This window comes from Budorcas taxicolor, chromosome 5, assembly GCF_023091745.1.
Source record: "Budorcas taxicolor isolate Tak-1 chromosome 5, Takin1.1, whole genome shotgun sequence".
Lineage (NCBI taxonomy): Eukaryota > Metazoa > Chordata > Mammalia > Artiodactyla > Bovidae > Budorcas > Budorcas taxicolor.
Genome location: NC_068914.1, coordinates 120,076,173 through 120,095,407, shown reverse-complemented (window position 1 = coordinate 120,095,407; position 19,235 = coordinate 120,076,173). Strand labels below are relative to the sequence as shown.

The 19,235-nt window shown below is 37.6% G+C and overlaps 1 protein-coding gene across 1 annotated transcript in view; it reads right to left on the bottom strand.

Moving 5' to 3' along the window:
• Positions 1-19,235, bottom strand: part of SYT10 (synaptotagmin 10) — a 113,572-nt gene that overhangs the window by 41,514 nt on the left and 52,823 nt on the right. The window contains exon 3 of the mRNA XM_052640762.1: positions 10,492-11,059. Coding sequence (XP_052496722.1) covers positions 10,492-11,059 — 568 coding nt within the window. The remainder of the gene's footprint in view (positions 1-10,491; positions 11,060-19,235) is intronic.

Below are 19,235 nucleotides of genomic sequence, written 5' to 3'. Positions count from 1 at the left end.
GAAAAGATCTGGATCTATGCTAAGCACACGTCTTATTTAGTTTATTCAACAAACCATGATTAATGTTCTCATAATCCCCATTTTGCAGAAAAGATAATTAAGACTTAGAGAGATCTAGTAGCTTGCTCAAAAATACACAGATTAATGACCTAGTAAGTATGTAAATCCATGGTCAGTTTGTTTCAAAGTTCCCACTGAATTCTTCCATTCTTTTCCTGATTTGGGTGGGTATCCTTGTGACTTTCTGTCAGTAAGAACTTTCACAAAGACTTAGAAAATATATTAATGAATCAGTCAGAAATGAAGAATATAATAACTGACATAAAAATACACTAAAAAATCAAGCATCATAATATTTACAGGGTCCCCAAAATGATAAGAGAGAGACAAAGAGACAGAAAATATATCTGAAGAAATAATGGTTGAAAACTTCCCTAAATTGTGGGCATCCAGGTATAGAAATTACAGGCAGCCCCAAACAAGATAAACCTAAAAAGGTCCACACCAAGGCATATTATAATTAAAATGGCAAAAGTTAAAGAGAGAATGATCAACTTGGATTCAATCCAAGGTTGCAAGAATGGTACAATCTCCACAAATTCAATCAATATGACGTACTATATGAACAAAACAAAAAGTAAAAATCATATCATCATCTCAACAGATGTTGAAAAGGCATTTTATAAAGTTCAGCATCAATTTATGATAAAACTCTCAACGAAGTGGGCATAGAAGGAGCATACTTCAACATAATAAATATCATATATGATAAACCCAAACAATACCCAGTTGTGGATGTGACTGGTGATAGAAGCAAGGTCCAATGCTCTAAAGAGCAATATTGCATAGGAACCTGGAATGTTAGGTCCATGAATCAAGGCAAATTGGAAATGGTCAAACAGGAGATGGAAAGAGTGAACATTGACATTCTAGGAATCAGCGAACTAAAATGGACTGGAATGGGTGAATTTAACTCAGATGACCATTATATCTACTACTGTGGGCAGGAATCCCTTAGAAGAAATGGAGTAGCCATCATGGTCAACAGAAGAGTCCGAAATGCAGTACTTGGATGCAATCTCAAAAACAACGGAATGATCTCTGTTCATTTCCAAGGCAAACCAGTGAATATCACAGCAATCCAAGTCTATGCCCCAACCAGAAATGCTGAAGAAGCTGAAGTTGAATGGTTCTATGAAGACCTCCATGACATTTTAGAACTAACACCCAAAAAAGATATCCTTTTCATTATAGGGGACTGGAATGCAAAAGTAAGAAGTCAAGAAACACCTGGAGTAACAGGCAAATTTGGCCTTGGAATATGGAATGAAGCAGGCAAAGGCTAATAGAGTTTCTCCAAGAGAATGCACTAGTCATAGCAAACACCCTCTTCCAACAACACAGGGGAAGACTCTATACATGGACATCACCAGATGGTCAACACTGAAATCAGGTTGATTATATTCTTTGCAGCCAAAGATGGAGAAGCTCTATACAGTCAGCAAAAACAAGACAGGGAGCTGACTGTGGCTCAGATCATGAACTCCTTATTGCCAAATTCAGACTGAAATTGAAGAAATTAGGGAAAACCACTAGACCAGTCAGGTATGATCTAACTCAAATTCCTTATGATTATACAGTGGAAGAAAGAAATAGATTTAAGGGACTAGATCTAATAGATAGAGTGTCTGATGAACTATGGACTGAGGTTCGTGACATTGTACAGGAGACAGGGATCAAGACCATCCCCATGGAACTGCTACTGCTACTGCTAAGTCACTTCAGTCATGTCCGACTCTGTGCAACCCCATGGACGGCAGCCCACCAGGCTCCCCCATCCCTGGGATTCTCCAGTCAAGAACACTGGAGTGGGTTGCCATTTCCTTCTCCAATGCATGAAAGTGAAAAGTGAAAGTGAAGTTGCTCAGTCGTGCCTGACTCTTAGGGACCCCATGGACTGCAGCCTACCAGGCTCCTCCATCCATGGGATTTTCCAGGCAAGAGTACTGGAGTGGGGTGCCATTGCCTTCTCCGCCCCCATGGAAAAGAAATGCAAAAAAGCAAGATGGCTGGCTGAAGAGGCCTTACAAGTAGCTGTGAAAAGAAGGGAAGCGAAAAGCAAAGGAGAAAAGGAAAAATATACCCATTTGAATGCAGAGTTCAAAAGAATAGCAAGGAGAGATAAGAAAGTCTTCCTCAAAACCAGAACTGAAAGACACACATGTACCCCAGTGTTCATCACAGCACTGTTTATAATAGCCAGGACATGGAAACAACCTAGATGTCCATCAGCAGATGAATGGATAAAAAAGCTGTGGTACATATACACAATGGAGTATTACTCAGCTATTAAAAAGAATACATTTGAATCAGTTCTAATGAGGTGGATGAAACTGGAGCCGATTATACAGAGTGAAGTAAGCCAGAAAGAAAAACACCAATAGAGTATACTAACACATATATATGGAATTTAGAAAGATGGTAATTATGACCCTGTATGCAAGACAGCAAAAGAGACACAGATGTGTAGAGCGGACTTTTGGACTCAGAGGGAGAGGGAGAGGGTGGGATGATTTGGGAGAATGGCATTGAAACATGTATACTGTCATGTAAGAAATGAATCACCAGTCTATGTTCGATGCAGGATGCAGGATGCTTGGGGCTGGTGCACGGGGATGATCCGGAGGGATGATGTGGGGTGGAAGGTGGCGGGCAGGGCGGGGGGGGGGGGGGGGGGGTGCGTTCATGTTTGGGAGCTCATGTACACCCGTGGCAGATTCATGTCAATGTATACCAAAACCAATACAGTATTGTAAAATAAAGTAAAAATAAAATTTTAAATTAAAAAATTTTTTTAAAAATCAAATAAAATTACATGCCAGCCTATTGAAAAAAAAATTGATTTGTGTTATTAGTGAAATGTAGCTCTGTCTTGGTAAAAATGGTATTTTGATTTATTCTCACTTTGTCTACCTGTACCGCTTCCAAAAAATACAGCCTACTTAAAAATCCACACTTTGAATTCTTGTTAAAAAGCAAAAAAAAAAAAAAAGAAAAGAAAGAAAGAAAGAAAGTCTTCCTCAGTGATTAGGGCAAAGAAATAGAGGAAAACAATAGAATCGGAAAGACTAGTGATCTCTTCAAGAAAATTAGTGATACCAAGGGCACATTTCATGCAAAGATGGGCACAATAAGAGACAGAGATGGTATGGACCTAACAGAAGCAGAAGATATTAAGAGGAGGTGGCAAGAATACACAGAAGAACTATAGAAAAAGATCTTCACGACCCAGATACCCATGATTGTGTAATCACTCACCTGAGCCAGACATCCCAGAATGCGAAGTCAAGTGGGTCTTAGAGAGCATCACTATGAACAAAGCTAGTGGAGGTGATGGAATTCCAGTTGAGATATTTCAAATCCTAAAAGAAGACTTTGTTCTACTCACATTGTAATATATTACTTTATATACATTTTATGTTTCAGTAGTTCAGTTCAGTTCAGTAATATGCCAGCAAATTTAGAAAACTCAGCAGTGGCCACAGGACTGGAAAAGGTCAGTTTTCATTCCAATCCCAAAGAAAGGCAATGCCAAAGAATGTTCAAACTACCGCACAATTGCACTCCTCTCACATGCTAGCAAAGTAATGCTCAAAATTCTCCAAGCCAGGCTTCAACAGTACATGAACCATGAACTTCCAGATGTTCAAGATGGACTTTTAAAAGGCAGAGGAACCAGAGATCAAATTGTCAACGTCCACTGAATTATCAAAACAGCAAGAGAGTTCCAGAAAAACATCTACTGTTTATTGACTACAACAAAGACTTTGACTCTGTGGATCACAACAAACTGCGGAAAATTCTAAAAGAGATGGGAATACCAGACCACCTTACTCCATCCTGAGAAATCTGTATGTAGTTCAAAAAGCAACAGTTGGCACTGGATATGGAACAACAAACTGGTTCCAAATTGGGAAAGGAGTAGTCAAGGCTATGTATTGCCACCCTGCTTATTTAACTTATATGTAGAGTATATCATGCAAAATGCTGGACTGGATGAAGCACAAACTGGAATCAAGATTTCTGGGAGAAATATCAATAACCTCAGATACGCAGATGATACCACCCTGATGGCAGAAAGTGAAAAACTAAAGAGCCTTTTGATGAAAGTGAAGGCAGGTGGAGAAGGGGATAACAGAGGTTGAGATGGTTGGATGGCATCACCGACATGAGTTTGAGCAAACTCTGGGTGTTGGTGATGGACAGGGAAGACTGGTATGCAGTAGTCCATGGGGTCTCAAAGAGTCAGACACGACTGAGTGACTGAACTGAACTGAACTACTGAAACGTAAAATGTAAATAAAGCAACATATTACAAATTATTCCTTTTCCATATTCATCCAGTTTCTACCATTTTTGCCAAAAGGTAATGACTATTATTGGACTTCTTAGGTGTTTCTAGTTATAAAGAATTCAGTTGCCAATGCAAGAGATGTAAGAGAGAGATGCAGCTTCCATCCCTGAGTCAGAAAGATCCCCTGGAGGAGGGCATGGCAATGCACCCCAGTATTCTTTCCTGGAGAATCTCATGGACAGAGGACCCTAATGGGCTACAGTCCATGGGGTCACAAAGAGTCCAACATGACTGGGAAGCTAAGCACATTGCCTATGCATGCTAAGTTGCTTCAGTTGTTTCTTACTCTTTGTGACCTTAGGGACTATAACCTGCCATGGTCCTCCGTCCATGAGATTCTCCAGGAAAGAATACTGCAGAGGGTTATCATGCCCTCCTGCAGGGGATCTTCCCAACCTGGGGATTGAACCCAGGTCTTTTGCATTGCATTCTCTGCTGTCTGAGCCACTGGGGAAGCCCAAGCATAGTGGAGTGGGTAACCTATCCCTTCTCCAGGGGATCTTCCCGACCCAGGAATCCAACTAGGGCCTCCTGCATTACAGGCAGATTCTTTACCAGTTGAGCTACCAAGGATACATGCAATAACTATTATTAAAATTTTATGTCTCCTTATAAAGACCTTAAAAAGCCTCTTGATGAAAGTGAAAGTGGAGAGTGAAAACGTTGGCTTAAAGCTCAACATTCAGAAAACAAAGATCATGGCATCCGGTCCCATCACTTCATGGGAAATAGATGGAGAAACAGTGGAAACAGTGTTAGACTTTATTTTGGGGGGGGCTCCAAAATCACTGCAGATGGTGATTGCAGCCATGAAATTAAAAGACGCTTACTCCTTGGAAGAAAAGTTATGACCAACCTAGATAGCATATTCAAAAGCAGAGACATTACCTTGCCGACTAAGGTCCGTCTAGTCAAGGCTATGGTTTTTCCAGTGGTCATATATGGATGTGAAAGTTGGACTGTGAAGAAGGCTGAGCACGGAAGAATTGATACTTTTGAACTGTGGTGTTGGAGAAGACTCTTGAGAGTCCCTTGGACTGCAAGAAGATCCAACCAATCCATTCTGGAGATCAGCCCTGGGATTTCTTCGGAAGGAATGATGCTAAAGCTGAAACTCCAGTACTTTGGCCACCTCATGTGAAGAGTTGATTCATTGGAAAAGACTCTGATGCTGGGAGGGATTGGGGGCAGGAGGAGAAGGGGACAACAGAGGATGAGATGGCTGGATGGCATCACTGACTTGATGGACTTGAGTCTGAGTGAACTCCGGGAGATGGTGATAGATAGGGAGGCCTGGCGTGCTGCGATTCATGGGGTCGCAAAGAGTCGGACACGACTGAGCAACTGAACTGAACTGAACTGATTGCATATATAACTCAATGTGAATATATATTTTTCTTTCCCATTTTAGAAGTAGAGGTATAGGGTATACACTATCCTTCAATGTGATTTTTTCCTACACTGGAGATATTTCTATGTTAGGTGAAGTGCTGATTGGCTTACCATATTTTTAACATGCAATGAGATAAGCTCTAAAGGGAAAACTAATTTTTTGCACAAAATAAAGATACAACTTTACTGTTATCTTAGTCATTCAAACTGAAATTTAAAAAAATCCCTGCTAATTCCTGATAAAAATATTAATCCTACTTGTATAGAAATAATTAGTAATACAATTATACCTGATATGTGTCTCTTTTTTCAACCTGATAGGATTATTAACAATAAATTTAAAATATTAGTATTTCTGGCTTATTTCACATATGAATTTGTGGTACACACTCAATAATTTTTAAATTTTTTGTCTACAGAAAGTAGTTAATGGCAACAAATATAACCAAACATATCAATAAAGTACTTCATTGCATTGTTTTTTCCCCTCAGAGATTTGCACTAACATACATTCTTTCACTTGACCTTATATGAAAATAGGCTGTTAATTATTCAACAAATATTTAGTGAGGGCATTAAACTACACTACTATTTCATTCCTTTCTCCTTCTTTCTAGAAAACTATAATTTCTGTGTGAATTTTTTTAAATTAAAGATATATGAGTAGGAAAAGACAATTTCTTAAGCAAATTTTAACTCGTTCTTTTTTTTCATTTTTATTAATCTGAGGATATAAAAATGCTTAATAATTTCTCAATAAATTCTCAAAAGAGAATTTTTAATTAAATACTAGATTACCTAAAAGATGATAGTAGTACATACTGAGAACTTTGGTTCCATATTCAGGAAACAGGTTTCATCACTATCTTCACAACAAAAAAGTCATAAGTAGTATCTAGAAGAGTGCGTGGCTCAGTTAAAGGGAAATGTCATTTGACTAGAACAATTTAATAAAATATATTATTATCCTCATGCTTTCTTTTATATCTAGAATACTGAAATGAAAATGTCTAAAGCCATGGCAGACAAAGTAAAGGCATCCTTAAAGATGGCTGCATCCTAATTACAAGGCCTGAGTATGCTACCTACATGGCATAAAAGGACTTTGTAGATATGATTAAGATTATAAACCTTGGGATGGGAAGCTTATCCTTGATTGCTCACATGGGCTCAATCTACACAAAGGAATTCCTGTGACTGCTAAAATTTGGAAAAGGCAAGGAAATGAATCACCCCTAGAGCCTCTAAAAAGGCACAGAGTCCTGCCAACACCTTGAGTTCAGTCCAATAAGACCTATGTTGGACTTCTAACCTACAGAAATATGATGTGATAAATTTGTGTTAAGACACTATATTTGTGGTAAGTTTTACAGGAGAAATAAAAAAGTAATACCTGAAGCATATGGGAGAATTAAAAATAAAACTGAAGGGTTCATTTATGTTTACCAAAAAACAGTTTATGTTCTATAAACAGTCAAAAATTGAAGCTTCCATGAGGAATGCTTACTATGTTTTTAAGGACCAACTATGGAACACAAAAACTATGACTGTTAAAAAGAAAATCTACTATCAGTCACCTATAAAAGTATGCTAAGTTTTATACTTCATTTAGGGGTTACTTACCTCTGATCCCAAATACATGAACAGAATGTATGTCAAACAATTTTTTATGGTAACATTTTTCACATTCCTAGTACTCAAAGCATGTCAAACATAGAGTAGGTAATCAGCAAACAGTTGCTGAATAAATAAAAGAATGAATAAGATTGGAGAATCAAGAGAAATAACCTAACAATTAATTGTTATCTGCATTTTATAATTCTAGAATATGCCATATATCTAAAACAGTAAATTTTCCCTCTTCACCACTGTTATTCCTGTAGGAATATAAGTAATAAGGTAAAAAATGATATGAAATAAAAAAAGCTTCAATGTTCCTTTGAAATATAATCTAGTTTGTTCCTTAAGAGAGAATCACAATGGAGACCATGAGATAAAAACCCAATAGCTAAGATGCTTTGATGATGTAATGCAATAAACTGACAGTATAATACTAGGGTACTGCAAAAGGAACTATTTCTAATTTACCAGTTTTCTTATTTTTTAAATAACCTCTGTCTCTGCCTAAAACTTAAACTTTTTAAGTTTATGATTTGTGGTAAAACTTTTATAAAAGATGTTAAATACATAAAGACAGCCTGGCAGTAAAAAATTAAATACCTTCATTTAATAACTAATGAATGAAAAAAAAATTGGCAATCTAACCTCCTAGGAGACCAGTTCCCTAATTCTGTTTATCCAGTTCTATTCTGGACAAATATTCTTGACTATAAAAGAAATTTCTGTAAAAAGAATGCAATAAGTTTTAGTATAACAAAATTTAGGGCTAATTTAAATGTCCAACAATAAAAGACTCACTAGGGAAAATGGATCATATCTTGAACATCATGTACTAAAACAAATATCATCTGAAAAAAAGCATGGAAAAGTTTAAACTTATATTGACTTTAATTACTTTCAAACATTTATAGAAAAACAAATAGAAAGCAATATGCCAAGGTTTTACATATTAATTCATGGCATTATAGGCTATTTAATTGCATATTTTTATTCTATTTTTCAAATTTTGATGTTATTTTATAATCAGAAAAATCATTTTACAATGAAAAAGAAAGTCCTAATGTAAACAATTCCAGTTGAGTTATATCAAACCCTAAAAGATGATGCTGTGAAAGTGCTGCACTCAGTATGCCAGCAAATTTGCAAAACTCAGCAGTGACCACAGGAATGAAAAGGTCAGTTTTCATTCCAATCCCAAAGAAAAGCAATACCAAAGAATACACAACTACCACACAATTGCACTCACCTCACATGCTAGTAAAATAATGCTCAAAATTTTCCAAGCCAGGCTTCAACAATATATGAACCATGAACTTCCAGATGTTCAATCTGGTTTTGGAAAAGGCAGAGGAATCCGAGATCAAATTGTCAACATCCACTGGATCATGGAAAAAGCAAGAGAGTTCCAGAAAAACATCTATTTCTGCTTTATTGACTATGCCAAAGCCTTTGACTGTGTGGATCACAATAAACTGGAAAATTCTGAAAGAGATGGGAATACCAGACCACTTGACCTGCTTCTTGAGAAATCTATATTTAGGTCAGAAAGCAACAGTTAGAACTGGACATGGAACAACAGACTGGTTCCAAATAGGAAAAAGAGTACATCAAGGCTGTATATTGTCACCCTAGTTATTTAACTTCTATGCAGAGTACATCTTGAGAAACACTGGTCTGGAAGAAGCACAAGCTGGAATCACGATTGCCAGGAGAAATATCAATAACTTTAGTTATGCAGATGACACCACCCTTATGGCAGAAAGTGAAGAAGAACTAAAAAGCCTCTTGATGAAAGTGAAAGTGGAGAGTGAAAAAGTTGGCTTAAAGCTCAACATTCAGAAAACTAAGATCATGACATCTGGTCCCATCACTTCATGGCAAATAGATGGGGAAATAGTGGAAACAGTGGCTGACTTTATTTTTGGGGGCTCCCAAATCACTGCAGGTGGTGACTGCAGCCATGAAATTAAAAGATGCTTACTCATTGGAAGGAAAGTTATGACCAACCTAGATAGTATATTGAAAAGCAGAGACATTACTTTGCCAACAAAGGTCCATCTAGACAAGGCTATGGTTTTTCCAGTAGTCATGTATGGATGTGAGAGTTGGACTGTGAAGAAAGCTGAGTGCCGAAGAATTGATGCTTTTGAACTGTGGTTTTGGAGAAGACTCTTGAGAGTCCCTTGGACTGCAAGGAGATCCAACCAGTCCATCCTAAAGGAGATCAGTCCTGGGTGTTCATTGGAAGGACTGATGTTGAAGGTGAAATTCCAATACTTTGGCCACCTGACGCAAAGAGCTGATTCATTCCAGAAGACCCTGATGCTGGGAAAGATTGAGAGCATGAGGAGAAGGAGACAACAAAGGATGAGATGGTTAGATGGCATCACCGACTCAATGGACATGAATTTGGGTAATCTCCGGGATTTGGTGGTAGACAGGGAGGCCTGGGGTGCTGCAGTCCATGGGATTGCAAAGAGTCGGACACAAGTGAGTGACTGAACTGAACTGAACTGAATGTAAACCAATCACTTCCTCATTATTTGCCATATCAAATGATATAATTTTATGAATTCCACAAAAGCTTCTGAAGGAGTGGGCTGTTTTAAGCCCAATCAAGGCCTTTCCAAATGGCATTAAAGTACATTTTAGGTTAAACCTGAGGAATGAAATCTTCTTAAATAATTAAAATCAATAATAACTATTTGGAAATTGACTGTAGAGAATAAGTTAAAGATAAATATTTTACAAGTGAAAAGTCCTATTACTTTTGGCAAATTAGAGGAACTGTCCAGTATGGTGAAGTAATGAACTTCCTCAAAACAAGAAGTGTAGAAACAAAGGTTAGACATTAAAAGAAAAGATTTTTTATGTATACGATCACTAATATTACCTAGATAGTGTTAAATGCCTGAATTATTTATGTACATATGTCATTCATACACTGTTTGCAGGTATTTAGGACAAAATTTCCCTAACTTTTTGAAACTAATCTGGGTAAAAATTAGGTTTATATATTACTGCAGGTCAAATAAATGGAATATATTGGCAGAATTATAACTTACTGTGGTAGCACAATGAATATCTTTCCATACTGTGGCTTCTCTGGAGAGATCAGAGGCTTCAAACAAATTATCAAAAATCACTTCCCCAATCATGTCATGTCTAGAAAATCTGTCAAAATCATACACACTGAAATGTAGTTTTCTGTTGCTTAGTTGATCATATGCTACAGGAAACTGAAAAGTTTCGTCAAACAGAGGATTTAAAGTCTTTCTGTGCACACGAGTCTGAAATTTCTTTTTCCTATCTGGAAGAAGATACATCTTCACATAAGGGTCAGAAGTTCCCATGAAGTCTTTAGCAGGGAGATCTAAGGCTTTGATAATTTTCACCACTAGAAGTTCATTTTCATAGTCATACTGGAGGGTGAAATTAAGTTTTCCACAGGTTTTGACATCTTCTTTCCTGTTGTCCTCAGAGTCCACTGATTTCTGTTTGTAGAGCTCTGGTTTTATTCTCCCAATGCTGGTTGTTGTTTCTCCTCTTTGTAAAATGGGTTCTGTGCCCATGCCAAAATCAACACTGGAAACCTGCATTTGCCTTGGTAGGTGTCTTCTGAAGGAATTGTGTCTGTATACATATACATATATATATACATGAAAAAATCATTTAGGTAGATTGTTTTGATAATAATGTTATATACAGTGGCATAAAAACTCTTCCCCACACCCACGATGATGAAGTATTCTATCGACAGCAATAAACAGATGGACACACACACAAACACATATACACACAGTACTTTTGAAAAACCAGGGATGAAGTATTCAAAGAAAAAATCTCCTAAAATGATAGAAACACCTAAAACACACAAATGCACAATTTACAAGTTCTTGGTATTTTTACTTACCATCATAAGCATAATTACAAAGAAAGAGGATTACCAAAAAAGTTCAATATTATACAAAATGTTATAAATGTTATCAATTACTTGGGTGCATCAAGATGTAGACATTATGTAAACAAATCATTCAGATGAATGGTTTCTTTCCATCTGGATATTTTGGTCCTATGAATTTTCATTTTAGTGTCAATATTAAAGACATAAGTCCACGTGTTCTTACACTGTGTCATTTCTAACATTTAACCAAATTAATGTTTACTTTTCAAAATATATATAATTATGACAGCCAAAATGAGTACATTTTACTTTTTTCAACATAGAGTGGCTTCAGAAACTCTCAAGGATTGAAAGATTATAGAATTTTAGAACTTGGGGTTAAATAATAGTTCTTTAAATTCAAACTGAATTTCATATACTCAGTTACTGTTTATCTCATCAACATTTCCAGGACATTATATATATATATATATATATATATATATATATATATATATATATCAGCTTATTAATTGTCACCTAACTGTGACTTGCATTAAGATCTGATTCTCATACTTTCTCCATGATTTCTAGCATGAGCTATGTCAACTTATGTGTTTCCTTAAGGTCTAGTTCCAGGTTTTCTGTTCTTTTTTCAGTCACTCCATTAGACTAATAATCAGTTCCTGAGCTACAATTACTATGTTAAATCTGATGATTCCCAGAGATTCCTGAGATATAGATACATCTCATATAGACAAAAATTTAGTTCCATATCTCTTTGTCTTCAAGGGGGATATCTAAACAAATGTCCTAATTTTGCCCCAAAGTCAAGCAAATTCATTATTTTCTCTATTTTTCTTTCAAATCTGTTATCTCTTCTATAATCTCTTATAACAGGTCTAACAGTTTTATCAATCATTTATGCTTGGAATCCTGCAGTATGCTTTGAATCACCTTTCCTTTAATTCATGGGCTTTGCTCAATTTTCTACCTCCTATTGATCTGCTGCTTTGAGACATCTCATATAATTGCCCATTCTGCTTCATTTCCATTGCTATTCAGTCCAGATTCTTATCACCTCATACTTTGCGTTCTACAGTAGCCTTCAGTTTGGATTTCCTTCTTTCAGCTCTCTCTTACACTCAATAGCTCTCCAGCACTTATGTCAAAATCCTTTGCTCATGTCATTATATCTTTTTCCACTTGATCAAAATTGAAAAATTACTTCTATGCAAAAACGAACTAGGACTACTTTATCTCAGATGAGGGAATTTGCTCCTAATTAAACTATACTGAATTCAAAACGAAAATAATTCAATATTTTAGTTTCAGTATTTGAGTATAAATATAAAAGTCTTTACTGACTGACTTAAAGCTTGAAGTGGTCTGCTTCCTCAGATTGATCCCATTTTAATGTGTTGAACATGCTATAAAATATATTTTAATCTTGACTCTATTCCAGATAGATCAGGGGCTTAAATTAGGGTCACAAATCATCAGGAAATAAAAAGAGTTTTAAAAGGAATACAGGTAGTATATATTGATGTGAATTATTAAATAGATCTAATATAGCCCACTTTATACATTCAACATTCTTAAGAGATTTGGAATACTTACTAAACAATCTAATGTTTCTGCCAAAGTCACTTTCACTTATGTAGCAATTTAATTTTTTTTTATTTTTGCAAGCAAAAAACCCCACAAATTTTTTTCTTATTGTTTATAAATTGATCCATAATTTCACCTCCCTTATGCTTTTCAATAAAATTTAATCTTCTGTCCTCCCCCTAAAAAATCAATTATTTGTTTCTTATGTCACTGAATATAACTGTGCAGCTGTAAGGCCCTTGTAACAGGAATCAAAAAAGTAGTAAGACTTTCATTCTAGTAAGCCAGTACCTTAATTATAGAGTAAACAGTGCCTGTTCTAAGTCAGAGTTTAGCTAGTCAGCTAGGAGAAGCTTTAATTATTACAATGTTAAAGTATTGTCATGACACACAGATCTTCTTTACTGCATTTTTTTTCTCCTTTGGAATGATAGAGGTAAGTGGCTATTTAGTCTCACACAAATATCCAACCAATTAAAGTACAGGCAATTAGACTGCTACAGACCCCACTCTTAACCTTCAAACCTAAGAAGACACAACATAAATACCCCTCCAGATGGAGAAGGAAAAGTTCTACCCATCTTACCTGGAACATCCGAGGGTAGCTACTAAATATAGTCAATATTACAAAATGTCATAGGAACAAATGTAATCAATACGACAATTTTAAAATATTATTTTACCAAAGTTCTTTTCTTTCAAACAAAATCAGAGACCAGAAGTTGAATACGTATGGACAGAATCTCTTTGGGTGACAGGTGAGTAGAATCCTGGAATCCCACTGGAAACCATGCCAATATTTCCTACTATCCAAGCAAAAGCACTTGAAGAGGATTACACTGAGATGAGATTTTTAAAATGCTGCACTTGAAATCAGACAATAGTTTGGTCCCAGCTTTCCTATGAAGTGAGCAACTTTGGACAAGTCACTTCACCTTTTGAACTTTATTTTCCTCATCCATGCTGCTGCTCAGTTGCTTCAGTCATGCCTGGTTCTTTGAGAACCTATAGGCTGTCACCCACGAGGATCCTCTGTCCATGGGGTTCTCCAGGCAAGGATACTGGTGTAGGTTGCCATTTCCTCTCCAGGGAATCCCGACCCAGGTATCAAACCCATGTCTCTTGTTCTTCATCCTGCTCACAGCGCCAATTGTCTTGCTGTATCTCACTGTGCACACTGTTTGCTGAAACCATGGTAAGCAAGGCGAGAGTTAAGAGACTGGAAGAAAATGTGAGGAGTCTAGCAACTGTAGACCTGTTTATTCTCTCCTGGCTGGTGCAGCAGCCATAGCAGACACAACATAACTGCACACAACCCTTCTTTCTTGTCTTCCATTATCACTTTCACATCAATCCCCCTGAATACACCACTCCAGGCTCTAAAAAGTTCAAGTCAACAGATCATACCCATAATATTGTAAAGTAATTAGCCTCCAATTAAAATAAATAAATTTATATTAAAAAAGATCATATCCCCATTAACACTTATTGTGAGTCATTTTCAGTTCAGTCACTCAGTTGTGTCCAACTCTTTGTGACCCCATGGACTGTAGCACACCAGGCTTCCCTGTCCATCACCAACACCTGGAGCTTGCTCAAATTTATGTCCATTGAGTTGATGAATCCATCTAACTATCTCATCCTCTGTCACTTCCATCTCTTCCTGCTGTCAATATTTCCCACCATCAGAGTCTTTTCCAGTGAGTCAGGTCTTTGCATCAGGTGGCTGAAGTGTTGGAGCTGCAGATCAGCATCAGTCCTCCCAGGGAATATTCAGAGTTGATTTTCTTTAGGATTGACTGGTTTGATCTCCTTGCTATTCAAGGAACTCTCAAGAATCTTCTCCAGAACCACAGTTTCAAAGCATTAATTCTTCAGTGCTCAGCCTTTTTATCATCCAGCTTTCATACCTGTACATGACTGTTGGAAAAACCATAGCTTTGACTATAGGGACTTTGTCAGCAAAGTGATGTCTCTGCTTTTAAAAATGCTGTCTAGGTTTGTCATAGCTTTTCTTCCAAGGAGCAAACATCTTTGAATTTCATTACTGCAGTCACTATCCGCAGAGATTTTGGAGCCCAAGAAAATAAAGTATGTCACTGTTTCCATGTTTTGCCCATTTATTTGCCATGAAGTGATGGGACCAGATGCCATGATCTTAGTTTTCTAAATGTTGAGTTTTAAGTCAGCATTTTTGCTCTCCTATTTCACCTTCATCAAGGCCTTTTAGGTTCCATTTAGCTTTCTGCCACTACGGTGTCATCTACATATCTGAGGTTATTGATATTTCTCCCAAAAACCTTGATTCCAGTTTGTATTTCATCCAGCCTGGCATTTCACATCAGGTACTCTGTGTATCAGTTAAATAAGTAGGGTGACAATATACAACCTTGATGCACTCCTGTCACAATTTTCAACCAGTCCATGGTACCACATTTGGTTCTAACTGTTACTTCCTGGCCTGCATACAAGTTGCTCAGGAGGTAGGTAAGGTGGTCTTTTATTCTCATTTCTTTAAGAATTTTCCAGTTTGTTGTGATCCACACAGTGAAAGGCTTTATTGTAGTCAGTGATGTTTTCCTGGAATTTGCTTGCTTTTTCTATGATCCAGTGAATGTTGGCAATTTGATCTTTGGTTCCTCTGCCTTTTCTAAATCCAGCTTAAGCATGTGGAACTTCTCAGTTTACATACTGTTGAAGCCTCAGTTCAGTTCAGTCGATCAGTACTGTCCAGCCCTTCGTGACCCCATGAACCACAGCACGCCAGGCTCCCCGTCCATCACCAAACCCTGCAGTCGCCCCAAACCAATGTCCATTGAGTCAGTGATGCTATCCAACAATCTCATCCTCTGACGTCCCCTTCTCCTCCTGCCCTCAATCCTTCACAGCATCAGGGTCTTTTCCAGTGAGTCAGCTCTTCACATCAGGTGGCCAAAGTATTGGAGTTTCAGCTTCAACATCAGTCCTTCCAATGAACACCCAGGACTGATCTCCTTTAGGATGGACTGGTTGGATCTCCTTGCAGTCCAAGGGAATCTCAAGAGTCTTCTCCAACACCACAGTTCAAAAGCATCAATTCTTCAGTGCTCAGCTTTCTTTATAGTCCAACTCTCACATCCATACATGACCACAGGAAAAACCATAGCCTTGACTAGACGGACCTTTGTTGACAAAGTAATGTATCTGTTTTTTAATATGCTGTCTAGGTTGGTCATAACTTTCATTCCAAGAAGTAAGCGTCTTTTAATTTCATGGCTGCAGTCACCATCTGCAGTGATTCTGGAGCCCAGAAAAATAAAGCGAGTCACTGTTTCCACTGTTTTCCTATCAATTTGCTATGAAATGATGGGACCGGATGTCATGATGTTAGTTTTCTGAATTTTGAGCTTCAAGGCAACTTTTTCACTCTCCACTTTCACTTTCATCAAGAGGCTCTTTGGTTTTTCTTCACTTTCTGCCATAAGGGTGGTGTCATCTGCATATCTCAGGTTATTGATATTTCTCCTGACAATCTTGATTCCAGTTTGTGCTTCCTGCAGCCCAGCATTTCTCATGATGTACTCTGCATATAAGTTAAATAAGCAGGGTGACAATATACAGCCTTGATGTACTCCTTTTCCTATTTGGAACCAGTCTGTTGTTCCATGTCCAGTTCTAACTGTTGCTTCCTGACCTAAATATAGATTTCTCAAGAAGCAGGTCAAGTGGTCTGGTATTCCCATCTTTAAGAATTTTCCACAGTTTATTGTGATCCACACAGTCAAAGGCTTTGGAATAGTCAACAAAGCAGACATAGATGTTTTTCTGGAACTCTCTTGCTTTTTCCATGATCCAGCAGATGTTGGCAATTTGATCTCTGGTTCCTCTGCCTTTTCTAAAACCAGCTTGAACATCTGGAAATTCATGGTTCACATACTGATGAAGCCTGGCTTGGGGAATTTTAAGCATTACTATACTAGCATGTGAAATGAGTCCAAGCATTCTTTGGCATTGCCTTTCTTTGGGACTGGAATGAAAACTGACCTTTTTCAGTCCTGTGGCCACTGCTGAGTGTTCCAAATTTGCTGGCTTATTGAGTGCAGCACTTTCACAACATCATCTTTCAGAATTTGAAATAGCTCGACTGGAATTCCATCACCTTCACTAGCTGTGTTTGTAGTGATGCTTCCTAAGGCCACTTGATTTCACATTCCAGGATGACTGGCTCTAGGTGAGTGATCACACCATCGTGATTATTTGAGTTGTGAAGATCTTTTTTGTATAATTCTTCTCTGTATTCTTGCTACCTCTTCTTAACATCTTCTGCTTCTGTTAGGTCCATACAATTTCTGTCCTTTATTGAGCCCATCTTTGCATGAAATGTTCCCTTGGCATCTCTAATTTTCTTGAAGCGATCTCTAATCTTTCCCATTCTATAATTTTTCTTTATTTCTTTGCATTGATCTCTGAGGAAGGCTATCTTATCTCTCCTTGCTTTTCCTTGGAATTCTGCGTTCAAATGTGTATATCTTTCTTTTTCTCCTTTGCTTTTTGCTTCCCTTCTTTTCACAGCCATTTGTAAGGCCTCCTCAGACAGCCATTTTACTTTTTTGCATTTCTTTTTCTTGGGTCTTGATTCCTGTCTTCTGTACAATGCCACGAACCTCCGTCCATAGTTCATCAGGCACTCTGTCTATCAGAGCTAGTCCTTATTTCTCACTTCCACTGTATAGTCATAAGGGATTTGATTTAGGTCATAACTGAATGGTCTAGTGGTTTTCTCTACTTTATTCAATTTCAGTCTGAATCTGGTAATAAGAAGTTCATGATCTGAGCTACAGTCAGCTCCTGGTCTTGTTTTTGCTGACTGTATAGAGCTTCTCCATCTTTGGCTGCAAAGAATATAATCAATCTGATTTCGGTGTTGACCATCTGGTGATGTCCATGTGTAGAGTCTTGTGTTGTTGGAAGAGGGTGTTTGCTATGACCAGTGCATTCTCTTGCCAGAACTCTATTAACTTTTGCCCTGCTTCATTATGTACTCCAGGGCCAAATTTGCCTGTTACTCCAGGTGTTTCTTGACTTCTTACTTTTGCATTCCAGTCCCCTATAATGAAAAGGACATCTTTTGGGGGGTGTTAGTTCTAGAAGGTCCTGTAGGTCTTCATAGAACCGTTCAACTTCAGCTTCTTCAGCATTACTGGTAGGGGCATAGACTTGGATTACTGTGATATTGAATGGTTTTCCTTGGAAATGAACAGAGATCATTCTGTCGTTTTTGAGATTGCATCCAAGTACTGCATTTCAGACTCTTTTGTTGACTATGATGTCTACTCCATTTCTTCTAAGGGATTCCTGCCCACAGTAGTAGATATAATGGTCATCTGAGTTAAATTCACCCATTCCAGTCCATTTTAGTTTGCTGATTCCTAGAATGTCGATGTTCACTCTTGTCATTTCCTGTTTGATCATTTCCAATTTGCCTTGATTCATGGACCTAACATTCCAGGTTCATATAGAACCTATTGTAAAGAGCAATATTGCTCTTTACAGCATGGAACCTTGCTTCTATCACCAGTCCCATCCCCAACTGGGTGTTGTTTTTGCTTTGGCTTCATCCCTTTATTCTTTCTGGAGTTATTTCTCCCCTGATCTCCAGTAGCATATTGGGCACCTACCAATCGGGGGAGTTCATCTTTCAGTGGCCTATCTTTTTGCCTTTTCATACTGTTGCTTCAAGGATTTTGAGCATTACCTTGCTAGCATGTGAAATGAGCCCCACTGTGCAGTAGTTCCCTTCTTTATTCAGCTCAATTCCATTGTTAATCATTAGAGTCACTCTCATGCATATATTCTCAATTTTCTTGCTGCTCTCTATCTTCTTCGTGGTAGGGCAAAACCACAGTCCTAGCTGAATTCAACTTTCCACCATTTCTACACTTGTACATGTATAAGTGAATAAGCTACAGATAAACATAAACAGCTTTCAATGTTCATTTTAAATTCATGACCACATTCCTCATTAGACCCTAACACTGAACAGCAAAACATTCTCACTCTCAATTTCCACCTTCTCATTTATTCAAATTTGTATCACCATCCTTATTCCCAATCTCACTCCCCATTTCACTAACTTCCCATTTCACTAATGAAGTTGAAGCAAAAAGCAGAAACCTTTCACCTCATCAACTCTGTTATCAGTATCTGTATATATATTATTCTACGTTTCTGATTGCTAAAAGATTAATCATCCATGTTGTTCAGTTCAGATTAGTTACTCAGTCATGTCTGACTCCTTGCAACCCCATGGACTGCAGCACACCAGGTTTCCCTATC